The sequence below is a fragment of the Haliaeetus albicilla genome, chromosome 8 (genome assembly GCF_947461875.1).
Source record: "Haliaeetus albicilla chromosome 8, bHalAlb1.1, whole genome shotgun sequence".
Classification (NCBI taxonomy): domain Eukaryota; kingdom Metazoa; phylum Chordata; class Aves; order Accipitriformes; family Accipitridae; genus Haliaeetus; species Haliaeetus albicilla.
In genome coordinates this window covers 43393409-43412219 of record NC_091490.1, presented here as the reverse complement: position 1 = coordinate 43412219, position 18811 = coordinate 43393409, and the positions used below count along the sequence as shown (strand labels likewise).

The 18811-nt window shown below is 44.1% G+C and overlaps 1 protein-coding gene across 8 annotated transcripts in view; it reads right to left on the bottom strand.

The window, feature by feature from the left end:
• Nucleotides 1-18811, bottom strand: part of GATAD2A (GATA zinc finger domain containing 2A) — a 68247-nt gene that overhangs the window by 24749 nt on the left and 24687 nt on the right. For 7 of the 8 annotated variants that reach the window (XM_069790484.1, XM_069790479.1, XM_069790483.1 and 4 more), the window contains 2 exons: nucleotides 10470-10544; nucleotides 481-752 (listed from right to left, as the gene is read on the bottom strand). In XM_069790484.1, coding sequence (XP_069646585.1) covers nucleotides 481-743 — 263 coding nt within the window. In that variant the 5' untranslated portion in view covers nucleotides 744-752; nucleotides 10470-10544. The remainder of the gene's footprint in view (nucleotides 1-480; nucleotides 753-10469; nucleotides 10545-18811) is intronic. The other variant, XM_069790482.1, reaches the window with a different exon arrangement.

Below are 18811 nucleotides of genomic sequence, written 5' to 3'. Positions count from 1 at the left end.
ACAAGTTACTTCGAAAAGGAAGTCAGACTTATCCGTACAAACTGCTCTGTCAGGAAGAATCAAGTTGCAATTAAACCTCCTCTGTTTAGACAATTATAATCTATTATTTTTCCTATATCACAGCTCAATTAAAAAAAAACCCAAACCACTCTTCCTCACATAAATCTCAATCAGTAGCTCAAAGCGCATCCTCTTTGTAACTTGTACGTTTTTCTATTCAAGACTGTATTTCTTTACTCAGCTGCTCATCACAGCTGCCACTGCTGTCAAAGCTTGTGGAAGAAAAATCAGTAAGGAAGTTATACAGAAGTAGCTGTTGAATCTCACGTGAAGAGCCAGAGCTGCAACAGACACGTAAAATTTTAATTCTCTCTACCTTGAAGATGCAGAGAACAACTTCTTAGTGCCATCTAACCACATTTTACTGTGCTGGTATCCCAAATGTTACAGTGCAACTGCAGCACGTAGGTCGTAACTCACCTTTTGGAGGTGCTCATGTCCACAGGCTCATCTCCCGTCTGAACCTCCACTTTAATGGTTGCTTTCACCTCTCCACTTTTTAATAATCCTTGCACTTTTCCAGCTCCAGGATCTGTTTTTATTTTCATGTCACCTTCAGCATTTATATCTGTTCCTAATAGTCCTTTCTCCATTTTTATTTTTTTACTGTCCACATCGTTATGCGTTATCTCACGTTCTAATGCTCGTTTCTGACTTCGTGTCCTGCATGCTTCCTCTGTCATTGTGAGGCTCTGGGGAGAGAGGAGACACAAACGAGTTAAGTACACTGGAAAAAAAGTAAGTTGGACAAAACACCTTAATTTCAAAACAGGGCAAAGTACAGCGGTTACTGCAAAAGAAGTTCAGAAAGAGCAATAAAAGTTTTGCCAGTATGCTCACTTACCCTATCTTCAAAATACATCTCAGTCTGAAGCTATTAAGCACCCGGCATCACTGTACTTACACCTTTTTATGTTACGCAAAAACAAACAAAAAACCAAACCAAAACAAGAACACACACACAAACCTCACTAAGCATAAACTAGAATCACCAAGGAGAAAAAAAAAACCAACCACCAAAAACCCCTGCATTAGAGCACAGGAGAATATACAAACCCCCACGACGAAAAAAGTTTGGCTCTTTACCAAAAGGCAGGAAGAATGTATGTATTTGCCTCGCATGCAAATAAATGCAATTACTAAATTCTAGATTAGGATCTCCCTGGGACTGCTGCCATGTCTTTCTGAGGACCTAAGCCTGATTGCAAGTTTCGGGAATCAGACACTATGGGGAAAAGGACCACCACACCCTGCGTGAAGAGAGGCTTCCATATTTCTTGACAGCCTGCCGCCAGGCGCTAAGGCACTGCCATTGTAATACTCAAGTTGAGACTTTCTCCCCTCCTGGTGAAGGAGCCAGGCTTTTCCAGGCGGCAGAGGAAGCGCTGGGCTCAGGGGAACCAGGCTTAACTCCTCGCCTGCCAGAGGCGCAGGAAGTTTTGCTCCTGGTGGGCTCTGACATCTCAGCCCGCACTTCGGTACCTGCGGACACCCATCCATCAGACGCGGAGCTGAGTCAGGCTTTGATCCCATGACATCACTGGGCTCCACATGACCCTTCCCAGGATGCAGCCTGCGAGACAAAGCACTTTCCAGAAACCAGTCTGAGCCGGCGGCAGGCAACCCGCAGCGGGGCTAACCCTGCCGCCGGCCAGGCACCCCGGAGCATCCCTCCTCCGCCTCCTCGGGCACCCACTGGTCCCCTCCGGGAGCTTGGGGACACCAGGCACCGAGGGGGTGGCATGGGGGAAGAGGGAGAGAGACACACCACACACACCCCCTTCATCTTTTCAATTAATTAATTAATTTTAAGTGTTCCTCCCATCCCAGGTTTTTTTTTCCTCCTCCTTTTAAAATGGATTTCAAGAGTAAGGCCAACACACAATAGTTGAACAAAGTCTTTGAAATGTTTTTAGCAGTGAGAGATTAACATAATTATGCAACATAAGTAACCTCTGCTCACCCCCACCACCCCGTTATTCAACAATGTCACATAAGCATTATGTGATATTGCCATTTTGATAGCATAAGCCCCACGCAAGTGACCACAAGTTTCTTTGCATGGTGTTCGATGAAATCTATGGTGGGGCTTTTTTTAAGGGGGGGGTGGGGGGGGGAATTAAAATCATAGTCAATACACAAAGTGCCTCCCCTCGGCTGATCTGCATTTACAGTGTGACCACACTTGAACTTACAATAATGGAAGAAAGGTGTGTTTTTCAGAAAGGCTAAGTTAATTTTGGTATTTATGAAAGCAAGTAAACAGCGCGCAGCCCAGGCAGGCAGCCAGCAGCACGGAGATTTTCGGCGCAGCTCAGCGTACCCCAGCTGACAGGCAGCAGCCTTTTCCAAACCCCACTCTGCCTCAGACAGCCCTCTGAAAGCGCAGCTTTTAACTGCAATAGTACCTCAGTTTAAGTATCTCTGCTGACAATACAGCAGCATGTCAACTGCTTCTCCCCCTGAACGAGCTGATCAGGCAGCCTGACGAGGAATCACAAATCTTATTCCTATTAACTTGGTGCAAACGCATCTGAACCCAGGGCTAAAACAAAAGACCGGCCAGCAATCGCCCAGCTTACGTATACAGAGATGCGCTATTAATCACAATGACTTTCTTGAAGCAAGACTGCTTAGTCAGTAGGAAACCTCCTTAAACCCTGATCTGGGTTTATTTTCAGTATCTTCATGTTCTCCAACCTCGCAGTGATGAGAAGCAGCAACTCCAGCAGCCTGTGCTGATCCAAGAGCCACAGCGGCACTTCAGGCACTCAGGCTCCAAACTTTAAGAACATTTACATGACACTGTATTTCTGCTCCTTCGTTTTTCCCAGTTTTGATTGGGGTAGGGAAAGGCAGTCTCTTCAGATGTACTGGGATATTTCATACAGCACACACAGAGCTGCCAGGCAGAACTCTGCGCACTCATGGTGGAATCTCGCTTACCTGAATAAACATCACAAGCAGTGGAAGTGATCTAAATCTCGTATCGACACTAAGTTTTATCTTAAAAATTAATGCAGTCAAAATCCTAACGTAGAAACAGGTTATGCATACTGAATACTTCACGAAGCAGCTGTTTTCTAGCTAACCAAGACAGCTCATCTTGGAGTGATGGAGGCAGGCAGGCACTAAGCACCCCACTCAGAGCATTTCCAGGGGCAAACCCTTTGCACGCAGACTCCTTACAAAGGTCAGACTGAACAGATTAACAACCTTGATGAAAATGCACAATGTCCCTTTCCAACAAAACCCTCTCCTATTACAAATTCTCAAGGACATTGCGTCTTGCACCCTGCAGTTCCTTTACGAACTAGCAGCAGCCATTTCTCCTTGTAACGCCACCATCGTCCCCTTGTCAGACACTAGCAACAAACTTTACTTGGAAATGGCCTCAGCTTCCCTGTGCATTCCCTACTCACACAGTCAGAAAGCGACATCTCCGTTTTCCTTCGAGGAACAGTGCTGCTGCTACAACAACTTTTCTGCAAATCACAATGCAGTCCAAGTTTTTGTTAAAAATTCACAGCGTCTTGTCACAACGATGTAGGCTGGAAAGCAGCAACTGGGGACAGCGATTGCTAGAGAGAAGAAGAGTATCTGTAGCACAACCAAAACAGTGTGTTGTGAAGATCTACATTACTGGAAAGACCTTGGGATGAGATTGCACTAAGATTTTTACAGCTAAATCTGAAAATTGCAAGTGCAGGCTCACTGTAATAGAGAGATCTGGTTGCACAGTTCCCCTACCACAACAGTGATTAAATCATATTTATTGTAGATGAGCCCTAAAACCAAGCTCCCTAAAATAGTTTTAACCCCTTCAGGAAACAGTACTGGAAAATAATTTGCTAACATGGATCCAGATGCAGAGAGAAATAAAGGCAAATTAATGTGACACCGAGAGAAGGGGGGGAAAATAATGAGAAGGATTTCTTTAAAAAGCCTATTCTGCCTCTCTTTTCAGGAAAAAAGATGAAAACTGGTAACATCAGAGTCTTTTATGGGAATCACCTGGGTTACTGGGCCCTATCTCCTGCAAGTCAGAGGGCATCCAGAAGCAAGTGCACAGTTTAGGCGAGTCCCTGGCAGGATCCGTTTCACACAGCAGACTAGAAAACACTTCCCAAAGCAGCCTAAACTCAAGGTCTGTAGGAAAAGGTTAAAACCAGATGGGTGCCCTGGAAGAGAGGAGGAGGAAGAGGGTACCTGCAGAGACCTGCACCAGCAGGGACGTTGTCCTCGTTCACGGAGAGGACGCGAGCAGCTCCTTGCGTGACAGGAGGAGGTAAGAGAAACCCAAACCCACACGGGAAGAAGGCTCTCTCCTGATGGCAAATCTGGCAATCCCCAGCACCCAGGGATGGCATGCTGGTCTTCACATGAGACTTTCCCAGCACTATTAAACAGCACCTTACCAGTACGCTGTGTGACCAGCCCTTAAGTCTGCTGGATTTATTGAGATCACCCCTTCACCAGTTGGTTCCGCTAGACGAGAATAAATCAGCTAGATGTTTCAGAACATTCAGGCTGTTTCCAGGATAACCTATAACTTCGGAAGCTACTCCCAAAATCCCCACTTCTGCTTCCCCACTGTCAACAGCAAAAGGAACCGATCAACGTGAACAGTAAACAGCTTTGGTTCAACTTGACTATACCTTTTATTTGAAAGAAGGAAGAGAAAGTAAGGATTACACAGTAAATTTTAAGTTTTATGGAAGGTTCTGCTTTTTATTACAAGGAATGGCATAGCTTGGGGTGGAACGCTCGGGACCGAAGCAGCAAATACTCAGTGGTAAGCGCTATCACTGTAACAGATTAACTACTACGATCAATTCAAAAGACAGTTTAGTATACCATATAAAATGCAGTAAACTCCTCGGACTGCAGGCCATTACATTGGTCACCCTGAAGCCTTGCCAAAAACTCCTCCATGCAGCTCCACCACCCTCTGAGTGCACTGACAACAGGCAAAACCCCAAACCTCCTGAGTTCACCACCTATTTATGCTAGCCTGGTAAACATTGTGTATGCTTGTGATGCCACCTGATGCTTTCCATTGGGAAAAGGGTCAAGAGAGCTCTCTTGCCATTTTCCAAACCCTTCCTCCCTCCAAAGAGCAGAGCAGCAAGACCAAGAAGACAAGCCTGGTTTAACTCAGCCAGTGTTTTTTCCAGCAGGGATGTGTAGGACACCGTGACATACCACCCAATCCCTTGCAAAGGGCTGGGGGTGCTGAAGCAATCACCTGCTCTTGCTTGCTTTGCTGCTGCAGGGAAAAGTTACAGAAGAGGAAAAAACTCAAAAGTTCCAGTTTAAGACTTGGGAAATGAATTACTTTATGCTGATTTTTCCAGATGTGCGGTCCAGTCCAGAATAAACCCAAGCAGCTGCAGAAGCCATGCCCGGCTCACCCGGCTGCTGCCTGACCAGGGCACAAACAGGCAACTGGGGCAGCAGCCAGAACAGGTTGGATGCACAAGCACACAGAGAACACCAACATGGTACACAAAGACAAAACAACAATAAAAAAAAAAAAAGCGCACACTTTGCTTGCTGTTTGTAATGTACACTTCCACTTTTCCCCACATCACATTCAGAGTTATCCATATCACCTCCTCTCCTGTTTGTGATTTACAACTTCCTCATACAAACTCCAAGCAACTCCTTCACAGAGAAGTAGTTCTGCTGACTTTTCACTGTTTAGCACAACTCGGTGGTTTGAAGTTAAAAGGACTGAAGTTAAAATTACATCCCGACGCTATGCTAGAGTCATCAGCACTGCTGGCGAGTGCCAGCAGCAGATACGGGTTCAGCGCAGATCATCTGCAAACAGGCTCGAATCCCACTGCAGCCACACACTAACCCATCCAGCTATGCAATACTTGCTCTTTTTGGAAGCCAAAAGCAAGTATCAACAGCCTTCTTCCCCAGCATGATCTGGAAACTTTTACAGCAAAAGAGGGGGAGAAAAAAAAAAAAAAAGGACAAGGTTACAGAGAAGGAAAAAGGAAACAGGGAGGTTAAGACACATTCAATGTCCCTCAGTGCGTATTTTCTAAATGTAGTTGATCAAAAACTTACTGACTCTGAACAGTCATTCACACCCAGCACGGATTTGATGTGCACACCAGACAGGCCTCCTGCAAGCACAGCCCATGCAGTCACCTTGGATCATCCACGCACCCTGCCCACAATGCCTAGAAATTAGTTTCTCATAGCAGGATGTAAAAAGTTTCAATGAGAAGCCACTGTTTCAACTGAGCTTATTTTCTTGTTATGCCGTAAGTGGTTTTTTTTCCTATGTATACACTGATCACGAAGCCATAAGTGAGATGTCCTGGAAAAAGTCATTAAAATTTTTACATGTGTGTGTGTGCCTGTGTATTCATGTGTGCATGCATATAAACGTGCATGCACATGCACACACACAGAAGTTCATGACCTTATCACGTAGATGTTTAGAAAAATAAACTTTAGAAAACCAAAGTAAGAACTAGATTTCATTTTTTTAATGACTAAACTAATGCAACAGCAGTAGGACAAGAACACTGGTTATTTTGTAGGTTGGGGAAAAAAAAAAATATTCATCCCGCACCTGAATTCAACTGGGCAACCAAAAATCCATCCCTTCCCTGGTGAAGGCAACAAAAAGCATGACAGCAGCCAGAGGTGGGTTGATCATTTTGCTATCTCAGCCATTATTTCCACACCACGAGACCTAAAAAGAAGAAGAACTGCAAGTGCTGAAGCCTCCTTCAGCAGAAGGGACAAGAGGAGGGTACCTGCTCTGCAGCCCACTCGCTGCTCCCAGCAGGGAGAGGCTCCCAGCCCCTGGCTGGCTGAGCACTGCAGCCCACCAAGGGTTAAGCCCTGCCATTTTGGTGCCATTCACTGATATGTCCATTAAGGGTGTTACATAACAAAATGGCAGCCCTTAACCCTTCCCTCGCCGGGCTCCCACGCTGCTCAGCTGCATGTGCTCACGCCAGCCGGCCACCACAGCACCTCCCGGCTGTGCAGTCCTGCTTCTCCTTTTTACTACTATTATTATTTCCCCCCTTCTTTAAGCATTCAGGGAAAAATAAATGAGCTTGCTTAGGACTGTTAAGTACTTGCAATTAAAAGGAGACAGAGCCCCACAGAAGTTTCCTCTGTGGCACGAGTGTCGGGCATCTGGAGGCAGCAGAGGAAAGTTCTCCGCTGGCCAGGGGACAGCAGCAAAGCGGTCCACCAGCAGGAAAGCATCATTTCAGGGATACCAGCCCAACGAATCGCTGAAGGAAAACAGCCAAAATGTGGGGTACCAGAATCCTACGCTGCCCTGAAAACAGCCACGACATCCCCACGGCTGCTCCCAGGGGCCGGCTTCAGAGGGGAGCACCTGCAGCAGCTCCTTCTGCACCTCAAGCCCTGCAGAAGCTGCTTTTATTTCCATCCGAGTGACCAGGCACTAAGACACACGCCGTGCCCACGTTGCAACTGCTCGCAGTCATTATAGTGCAGTAGGAAGCAATTCAGCCTGGGTTTGACTAAATATTTACTAAAATGAACAGATAAACATTTGTAGAAAGGCGCTGAAGTCAAGCTTGGAGCACCACAAACATGAAGTTCTGTATTTGGCCAGAAACGGGACTTCAGTAGCTGAAGTCCCACTGCACTAGGAGTCACCCTTCTGCTTTCCACGGTGTTTGTGTCAACTCACCTTAAAAATCCTTATCACGGCTCAGTTTGGCTCTATTTATTAATGTGGAGTCTAACAACTATCTAAGTGCTCTGCGTAACAGAGAGAGAGAAGCATTCACAATTCTTAACACAAAGCTCAATGTGCCGCAGATTCTGTTAAACCTGTAGCTGTGTAAATGGCAAATAGCTGCTGCCTGTAAAAATCAATCTAGTAATTTGCTATTTTTTTTGTAAGAACTTCAGAGAACTGTTCACTATCAAGGTGATCTTAGAAAAAATTATAATAAAGCAACTAAAAAGACTGCATAAAAATATCAGGTTTTTTTTCCAAATACCTTTTACTAGTGTCGCTATTCTCTACTTGGAGTATCCAGCCTAACAAAAAAAAAAAACCCAAAACCAAACCCCAGCCCTCCCTTCTCAGTCCTGCCACAATGACACAGATTCCCTGGTTCGCTCTGCAAAGCGATGCCAGTTTCTCGCATGCTCTGTGATCGTGATTCATAGCTGTAGTTTTCAGGAATGAACTGCACAGTTCAGTATGGAGTTGGTTCATTGTCACCCCTGAGCTTATTGGGGGAATTCAACCACCCTCACACAAGGCAGTCGAAGAAGAAGAATGAAATCAAAGTCATTTTGTTAAAAGACACCAGCTATTATCAGAAGCGCACGATCTGACTCCGCCTCGGCGAGAAAGACTCTGCCTTTCTTCAAGGTATGGATTCTCTAGGCACATCGATTCTCACAGATATTAACTAATCATTAAAAACTGTTTATCTAGTGTTTACTTTGATTCAAAAATAAAACCTTCCACTTAAAGGACTACAACTTGATTTAAACTTTTATTTAATGGGAACAGATTTAAATATTAAGTAACGGCACCATAGATTGCAAGCAGATCCTCTCCCCTTCTTCTACCCCCCTCCCCATTTAATGTATGCCTCTTATTAGAGGAGGGATCTAGGTTGGTTCATTCATTTTAATGCAAGAGCAGCAAAATTAGCATCTTTAAATACTCAGTCACAACAACAATCAGCTTTTCCAGCACCACATGCTGTGCATATGATAATACAGGCAATTCCTTGGGTTTTTTTCTGCATTTTAAAAACTTAAAGAGAAGGGAGGCTCTCTGTGCACACAGACCATCCAAACTGGCTTCAGCATCACTCCTCTCCAAGAAGTGCTGTGCTCTGGATTCATGTTCAACCCAATATAAATTATTTAATACAGCCTCAGTACGATCATAGAGGGAATTGGTGTAAGTGGATACAAAGGACAAGGTACCAAAAGAAAGATCAAAACAACTAAGGAATTTTCTTGTTTATCAATCAATATTCTAATTCTTTTAAAGAGAACGCTAAAATTGTATTAATTCTAAGGTCCACTGCTTTGGGTTTAAAGAGGTGTTTTTAGAGGGTACAGCCACTACACGAGGGCTTTTTTTGACCTTAATTCTCCCCCAAGTTTTATGGATCTATTTTTGTCTTAAAACTACTGGGCAGGAAGTCTGCTAATGACTATGTCTGGGCTTTGTATTACCAAAGAAGTCACGGAGATTCCTCATTGCAGGATACCCGTTAAATACCAGTTTCAATTATGGTTCAAAATGCACTATTTGGATAACAAGTTGAATTGGCAAAATAAGATAGTATTTATGCACACTGCTCTACAACTGCACAGAGCTATGTTTTTCAGGTGTTTTATGGTGGTAACTCACTGAACAAGAAAGCAGATTAAGAAATTTCCATGACTATGGTCAAGATGTCCAAGTGTGACACTCTCTGCTACTCTCACTGTCACGCCTACTCCTTCACCTCTGAAAGGTGTTTTTATGATTTCATTTAGCTTCTTGGTCTCATGAAAGATGGCACTACTTTGCAAGATTTGGGAATTTATGTAACAAATAGCAAAAAAAGAAAAATCAGTGGTGCTCATCGCTTGCACAACATTAGTTCTGAAGCTGACTCTGGTAAAACACAGTAAATCAAATGAGTAAATCTATGAGCAGAGACATCAACACCTACACCAGGAAAACTGAGACTGGAAGAAAAGCGAAGACCAGAAATGCTTAAAATTGATCACCAGAGCCTTGGCAATACATGCTGGGGGGGGAGAGGATAAATCCTTAAATTGCTATTCATAAAATTCTTCACTTGACAATGCAGTGGGACAGATGAGCACCATCACACACAGGACAGCTGATCAAGATAGCTTTACTTTAGCTACACCACTGAGCACTGCCAGAGCTACAAAATATCTACAGAAATTTCACTTCCATTCAGAGTTTTTCTTCTGTGCACAAACGATCAAAATATACAGAAAGTCTCAAGGAAGGAATTTCTGTGTGCTTGCTTTTGCTTCTCCTCTTGTTCAAGACTGACAATATTGTGCAGCTGTCGTGACTGCCCAGTTAAAAGAAGTGAAACTTCTTTGTCCCTTAGTAAGCTAGGGAGATTTACCTACTTCAGAGCGTGGATTAAGCGCCAAGTGAAAGGCCACTTTTGGTTAAGGCACAGGAACCGAATTCTGATCCAAGTTTAAACTCAGAGCCCCTCTACAGCTCTTCCTTGTCCTCCTGGACAAGACAGGAGCTGATGGTGCAAAAGACCAGAGGACAATTCCACCCTCCCAGCCCACCTCCCCATTTTCAGTACTGAACGGAGGGAGAGGGGGTCTCTGTGCAATATTAGAGACTCGTCCTCCATCTTATTCACAACTCCTACCTGTCAGTGAAGTTCATGGGTTCCAGGTGGGATCCCGACTAGGCCAAGTGGCTGAAAGTGACTGCAGCGAGGATCCTGAGGGAAGAGACAAGCTGGTTAGTATACCTGGTGACATGCCCACCACCTTCACCCAAAACATGCTTGCGGATGAGACAGTCATCCTTAAACATTGGCACGCATATGAAAGATGAGAAGACTGCATCCTATTATTTTAAGGAAAGGAACTGCAAGTCAGGCTTGTGTTCAAATGCTTTCAGATTAAAAACAAAAGCACATACACAAATATTTTAAAGTTACTGCTTTTCTTACTGCGTATTTCTTTAGTCTTTACTTCTTACATTAACACTCTAGGGGGAAACCAACTGCTTCTTGATATCTCTGGTTTGACCCAAACACCTGCTGGAACCAGCGTTCCCATTTCTAACTGACAGTTTCCCTCAAGGAGGAAGAGACCTACAAGACCTGCATTTGTCCTAATGGCCGGTACCACAGGAGCTTGCTCCAGGCAAGTCTTACAGCAGTCACTGTGCCACCTCCCCATTTTACTTCTTGGACAACAGCAGCATGGGTCCATGTGTGCATGCAGGAGAATGCCACTTGAAGACACATCTTTAGAAAGAAACTTGCTGCTTTTAATTTGTCCAACAAGCCAGCAGGCCCCTGGACAAGCATTTTAATAGCTAGTAAGATGCAGCCAACAAGGCAGTATTTGTCCAACGTTACCTACATAAAAGTAATATTACTTAAGCAGCAGGAACATTAAGAGATGCAAACGAAGAGAGTCATCTTTGGAAGTGATACCACAGTCACATGCATGCTCACACATAGGCTCAGTTCAGCAATTTAGTAACAATTTGGTATTTTCACTTAAGGGACATCAGAGCAAGTTTTATTGCCAAGCTGGATTCACTGGCTAAATACAGTCAGAGGTTTTGCTGGGGTACACCACCACCCACACCCCATAACACAGATGAAGTCAGTTGTCCCCCTGTTCCTGGTCCCACTTGAGACCACATCACCGTTCACTGCAGAAGCTTCCATGAAGTTGTACATAAGCAGAGAATGAAGGGGGAAACAACTTCTTAGAGAAGTTTTTGTCCTGCAGGACAGCATATAAAAATAATTCTAAAAGAACATGCTCATGTGTTTTATCTGCTTCTTACTCCAGAAAGAGTTCTGACAGCCGATGCTTGTTTATGCTTTACAAAAATCCTTTTATGAGCCTGTACATACAGTGTGTGATATGCAAACCTTCCTTCTCCCTCTCTATGGAAACACTGAGGGAAGAAACCCACAGCCAGCGCACGCTGGTCAGTTAGAAAAATCAACTAGTTTTGCCATACTAGTGGATTGGTAGGTACCTGCACCAGCAGCACATGCCAAGTCAAATGCCTCTTATCACAGCCTGCTTTTACACAGCACATAGCAAATAATCAGTTGACAGCCACAATTTTAGCAGCGGGTCTTGCACAGGGCTGTGCACGCTGACACAACGTCGTGTCAGCTCTCGGGGCAGATGGCAAGAGGCGCTGGGCTGTAGGTGGAGCACAGTAATTGATGCACACTAGCTGCCAAGACGACTCTTTGGAAGCTCGGCCTCTTATTTCTGCTAAGCCACCAAGAACTGAGTCATTTCCCTCCTCAAAAAGTTGCAGAGTTATTTTTCTTTTGTCCAGAAGGCAGGACAACAGCTCACTGACTTCTAGTCCTCCTCTCTGGACAAGGGAAAAGGGTTATAAAGGGTCACCCCTCTGACACCCACCCAAGGATCAAACTGTCCCCCCCTCAACCAAACTCCAGCAAGCTCAGAGGTCATCTTGTCCCAAAAGCTGGGAGATTGTGCCCAGTCATCTTCTCTGTTTTACTATTTTAAGCACCCCAAAAGGTTCCAATAAGTTAAACAAATTGCTACAAAAGTGCAGATATAGAAACTTAATAAATGGATATGCAACTGTATTCTGGTCCCTGATTAGCTATCTAGAGGGCAGGTCTTGCTAATTATAGCTCATCCTATTAGTCCAATGCTTTTCTAATTAGAAGCCCATTGAAAACCACTGCAATAGCTACTTCAGTATCTCCAGCAGTGCTATAAAACTCGACAGATACAGCAGGACTTCCATGCTGCTCCTCGTGCATCTGGCCTGGACACAAACAAACAGTTCTTCATCGCGGAAGATGACAAAAAGCAACACACACAACACACACCGCGTACCGGGTCGTGACAAGCACTATGGCACAACCATGGTAATTGGTAGTTAGGACACTATTGCAGCAAGCAGGAAGCCACAAGTTGTAACACTGCTGGAGGGGGGGGGAAATAAATGAAAAAAAAAAAAAAAATTATTCTGCCTGGTAGAGGTAATTGCTGAACAGGACTGGTAAAGGTCTCAGTGGGAGGGGAGGATCGTCCAGGCATCAGCTCTGCACTGGCTCAATCTGAAGCTGGCTCAGCTCTGCCGGGAGGACGGCACACAAGGCACCTCCAGCACAGAAGAAGCCTGTGTTTTACAAAAAGTTTTCCCCAACAAAGAGGTATGTGAATGACCTTGGCAGCAACCTCACATCAGAGTGCTCCCCGTGTTTTGGAGGAGTTCAGCAGAGATTGCTCCTTCCGACGTGCTCTGGACGTGGGAAGCCTAAGCTACCGAATCGTATTTCTGAGGCTCTGGCCAGCCTCCATTTTTAATGAACTGTAGCATTAAACTCCCATAGTGCTCGTGTCATGGGACTAAAATAGTTTTCATCTTGCAAGGACACCAGAAGAGCAGTTTAACCGCTTCACTGCCACGGGACGCTGGCAGCGCAGGACCAGGGCCACCTCTTACGCTGACCCACATTCAGCACGTGGAAGTTTCCACTGAAACCCAACAGACCGCTGGCAACGAGCTGCCCGGGGACGCAGCAGGCACCATGGCCCCAGATCCTGCTCCGGCTCCCACTCTCTGTCGCTCTGCGGCCGGCTCCATCCACGGCTTAGCCTTCTCCTGCATCTCCAAGATGGGAAGTTTGCTTTATGTGGCACACGCCACTAAGGAAAAAAGGTTAAAATGCTTATAAGAATATTTTGAAAGATTAATTTTTAAAGCATCTGTTCAGGGAACCTCCTAGGAAGCAGGCAATAAGCAGTTAAAACTCGGAAGTGAAACTCTGTCCAAGCAGCAGCTCTTAAGTTTTGACAGCACTTCCATCAGAAAGAAAAAGCCACCGCAGAAGAAGCGGAGTGCGTAGCTGGGCACCCGAGCTGCAGGTACGGTGTGCTTGGTGCAATGCTGCTGTCATCCAAGGACACCAATGGGGCTCTGCCCGCACTTGGGGACACCACACACTGTCTTGTAGGTCCTGCATCGGCTCCTCCACTGTCCAAGAAAACAAAGTCTTTAGTATCCTATCACTCTGCAATTTCTTTCAAAGGTTGCATGTTTCATTTAAAAAGAACCCTGGCTCTCATTCTGATGTAGCAACTTTCTAAAACCTTAATAAGTGAAATGTTCAAGAAATTGAACAGGCACTGGACTGAACAGTATCTCTTGCTAACTCGCCAGAACAGAAATCAGATTTATTTGCTCAGAGCCTACTTTGTCACTCAAAGTTTTTCTTCTCTATGAAATGATGATGAAAGCTGTAGATCAGAATACTAGGGACCACATTTTTACCAACATTACTGAATCCCATCAACATTACCTAGAAAAATTATGATCCAGTAAAATTCAAGAGAGATTCAGCCTGCAAAACAGGGTTTTAAAAGCATTAAATTTTCAGAATAAGACAGGCTATGGATTCTCTAAGAAGATTAAGGCATGGAAACTATGACACAGGTACCACAGTTTAGCATTGCTGTACATACCTCCTCAAACAACTGAGATAAGAAAACTTTTGTACTTTTTGGAAGGCTGAGTGAACTGGTCAGCAGGAAAAAAAAAGGAGTCACATTTCAATTTAAGTATTGACAGTCAAGGGGCTAGCTTCTGTCTCATGTGTTCAGGCTTTACTTCCATGAACATTTTTGAATACAAGAGTAAAGTCTTCAAAGACTTTATTGGTCTAGAAGGAAAACTTGAAGTATCAAATTAGGGTTTTTTTAAGCACCTAAGTATCAGCTGAAAGCATTTTTGTACGCTCCAAAAACACAGACTCCTCCCTGCACGCATCTCAACAGAATTATAGGAAGAGCCATTGTATAGAAATAATAGTCATGGTGCACGTTTTCACTACAGCGTAAGCAACCACCATGGAGTGGAAAAGCTCTTCTCCGGCTTTTTACAAATGTGCCGATCCATTCTGTACCTGGCATACTGTCGTGGTTTAACCATTGGTAACCTTCTACAAATATTCAAGCATTGCTTTTTAACTTCTGTGTGCCTAAAGATTCAGGTGAAAGCTGCCAAAACACCCTGCATACCCGCTCTTCAGTTTTAGCCTCTCTACAGTGGAGTACCACCTTGTAGGAAGGAAAAAAAGCTCCTTTCAGATGCTCATTAATACCACCGCTACCCGTTTATTGTGTACAAGTCAGATTGCAAATAAAACCTGTTACAAATTAAGAGTCTCTCCCACTCACTCCTGAATTCCTGTGCCAGAGATAAAACATACGACTCCCCTCCTGGGCCATCGATAGCATTTATAATTACACCCTTCAGATCAATGCTTGCGTTCGCAGGGCAGGGAAACCAGGGCCTGTAGTAACCCTTTAGTTAAGCCGGTCCGCAGACGGGGATCACATGCTGCGCCAGCCGGCGAGGGCATCGTTTGAGACAGCAGCAGAAAGTCAGATATAGAAAAACTACTTACTGGCAACAGCTGTTCTTCAAGCATGTCACCCCAGCACGTCCTTCTTTTGGAGAACGCTTGTTTTCCAGCATTTGTTCTCTACTGGATACCAAGTGGATACCATGGGCTGATAAATCACATGGAAGTGCACACAGGCCTTCAAGGAGAAGCCCTGCCTTTACTTCTGGATCTGGGAGAGTATGATCTACTAATTACACTAGCTGCACTGCACTCCATACAGACCTTGACACCAATTTAGCAGAACTAGAGTTCAGCTTTACTCTGCCCTCTCAAACCCTGCCATTCACATACACCAGTGTGCAGGAAAACAGGAAATCTCGGAGTAAATTTTCTCCAGAAAATCCAGGCTGAACCTTTTGAAAAACACTGGTATAATCTAACCTCTTGCAATCAAAACTTACTGTTTTGAGACCAAAGTGCACGTGCATTTCGACTTCTCTTGTTCCTTAGTCTAGAGTATCTCAGTGGTAATTACGTTAGCAAACTCCTTCCTCCCTCCCCAAACAAGCCCCATGATCTACCTGTGCTTTTACTGACATTAGCCAGAATTCAGTCAAGTGTGGATACCTGGAAGATGCAAAGATAAAGAGGCTCCAATAATGCAGTTCAGAAAGAGAAATCAACGCTAACTGCAATTTTTTTTCTTCCAGGAAGCCTTGCTATTCAAGACCTTGCAAATCTGGCTTTCTGTAACCAGAGCCTGGAGTACCCAATTACTGCTGTCCTGGTCAGCAGTTCAGAACTCCGAAGCGAAGCGCCCACAGCAAATGCAACAGAGTTTACAGATGCTACGTGGAAAATGCAACACTAGCTAGCCCTGCGCGGAGTCCCAAGTCAGCACAAAATGGAGTGCATTTCTCTGCAGGTTGATTCAGAAGATCAGGCAGGCTCAAAATACCCAGATCACAATTTGGTTGGCTACTCATGAATAGAAACACCCATGATTGTCTAGTGTTGCACCACTACCGGCTCTAGCAGACACAAGCATGCAGCTCGCTTTTCACTCATAATACAATTTATGTCTTCAAATGGGGGGGGGGGGGGGGGGGGGGGGGGGGCGGGTTCCCCAGCAAAACTCTGAAAAAACAGTTATTCCTCAAAAAGTCCACAGGAAACAGCTCTAAGACTCTTGAGTTTCATAAAAGTAAGAACAATGTGTTATAAAGTGAACTACAAAAGCTGATATTTCTAGATAAAGTTAACCTTAGAGCAATCCTTTGGGTAGACCAGTTTTGTTTTGCTTTGGTTTTGAGAGCGATATTCCCTTGTACAGAAGCATTTAAGCAATGTCCTCACTCAAAGGAACAAAGATGTATGATAAAGAATTAGGGAAGTCCATGACTGAAACAGAGAGAAAGTATTATTTTTGTCATTAATTTTACAATTAGTAGTTTAAACTGTGAAACAGGAGTTAAGTCAGAGAAAGGATGAAACCACTGATTAAGAGGCTGCACTGGAGCCAGGTCCAAACAGTTTTATACATCTGTTTCACATCTATCCAAGTTAATCTTTGTAATTACTATATGGGTAGACCTGACTCATTAAATCAAAATCTTTGCAAGAAGCTGACTTGCAGGAACAACAAAAAACACCCTGCATGTCAGAGACAGCAGCCAAGCAGCAGACATGAAAAAAGTGCCCGTTTCAAGAAGAGGAACTATAGTATCTACTGTTAAGCAAAAGGAGAGAACACCAAGAAGAGCTAAAAATAGATTCAAGTGTTTTGGTTTGGGGGTTCTTTGTTTTATACATAGCACAGTTTGAACTATTTTTCAGTTACTCTGTATTTATGGCCAATTATGTTGATCCTCACCCAGGGCCAAGATCTATTGGATTCACGGGGTGAGCACGAAGGGTTCCTATCACCGGAATATTCGTCATCCAGATCAATCCAGATCAACAATGCCAGCTCTGCGGCTCTGACACTGCAGGACAGACATTTCCTTCAAGATGACTGAGCCTGTCCAACTATCCTCCATCCACAGCGAGTAGCTGCAACAGACTGGTTTTAATCAAAGTGCAATCTAATCACCTAATGGTGCCGGTCTCTGTGGATTGTTGTATAAACATGTTTTTCAAGAACTGGAATTACTATCTTCTGTTTTCAGATGTAGAATATATTTTTTACAGAGGAAGGGGGTGTCTCTTTTCTATGCAAAGAGGCAGCATTATGAAATGCATTTGCAGAACTGTTTGGCAGAATATTAAACAGGGGAAGAGGGATGTGTGCATGAATTTATCACCTCCTTCACTGAGTGCCCAACAACCCCAAGGAAGAAGACTGGAAAGCTCTGGATCTCTCATTAGGAGACAGAGACGGAAATGACTGGCAACATCCAATTAAAAAAAAAAAAAAAAAGCAGGTGGCAAATTGTTATTTCTAGCTCTGGTGAAAAAAAAATCAGTTCTACTTTCATCATCGAGTAAGATGTGCTTTTTGCATGCATCATATTTGCTCAGGAATGCCATATTTGGGGGCTTGCTTTCATCTACTTCACTGATGCTCACTGCTGCAATGAGGCTTTGCTGTGCTCTGCAGGCAGTTTGTGCTCACCAAGTGCCAGTGACTTTAATTGGGCAACCTGGCATCAACTAAAATATGATAACTTGATTCCTCCTGAATAATTTGGTTTGTGCCTACCTGGCTTTAGCATCAGCTACTGGAAACACAGTAGTAACCTTTTTTTTTTCTTTTTTAATTTTTGGGGGGGAGCTCAAGATACCATCCTCCACTAATGACACATTCTTAATCTCAGTTGTAGGAGTACAGTAATAACCCATAAGCTAATAATTTTGTAGCAGCAATTTTAGTTTCCCCAACTATATTATTTAAAAACCTAACAGAGGGTGTGTGTAGAGAATGACACCGTTCAGAAATCCAAATAAGGGAATGAAATGGCAGCTTGGCAGGGACCCAGTGGCCACACCTATTTACAGGGGAAGCCGAGCACAGCCACCATCATTAATTAATTCAGAAGCCTCCGCACACAAAACTTGATCTGGATGCACACTGCATCCCCCACCTGAGATCAAAAGGGAGCACTGCACGCTGAACATCATAAGCCATGCTTGCACACAGCCATGTCCATATAAAAACAAGGAAGGCTGTGGGGCTGATGTTTAGCCCCTGGTCCTGCAGTTAGAAGGGAAAAGGAAACAAAAGTTGTCATTATCACCCATGGGATCTAGGGGGATTTTTAATCTTGAGCAAGCCTAACTACTGGTAAAAAACCTGTAAGGGTCCCTCGACCCAGAACAAGCAGTAGGCAAACGGATACCGAAGATGAGCAAGACAAGATTTAGACTCTCGGTTACTTCAAGTGGCTTTATGTAAAACGTCTAACTTCCACAAAAACATGAGGGCATTTTGAGTAGAAAACAACCAGAGGTGTCACAACTACAACAAACCACATTTTGCAAAGGAGATGATCTTATCTGGTTTGCATATCTGAATGTCCTAAGGGATCAATAACATGCGCAATATTAAAATGAGTCTTATTTAATTACTTCTATAGTCTTCATCATCATAATTCTCAGGCACCTCACAGAAATAA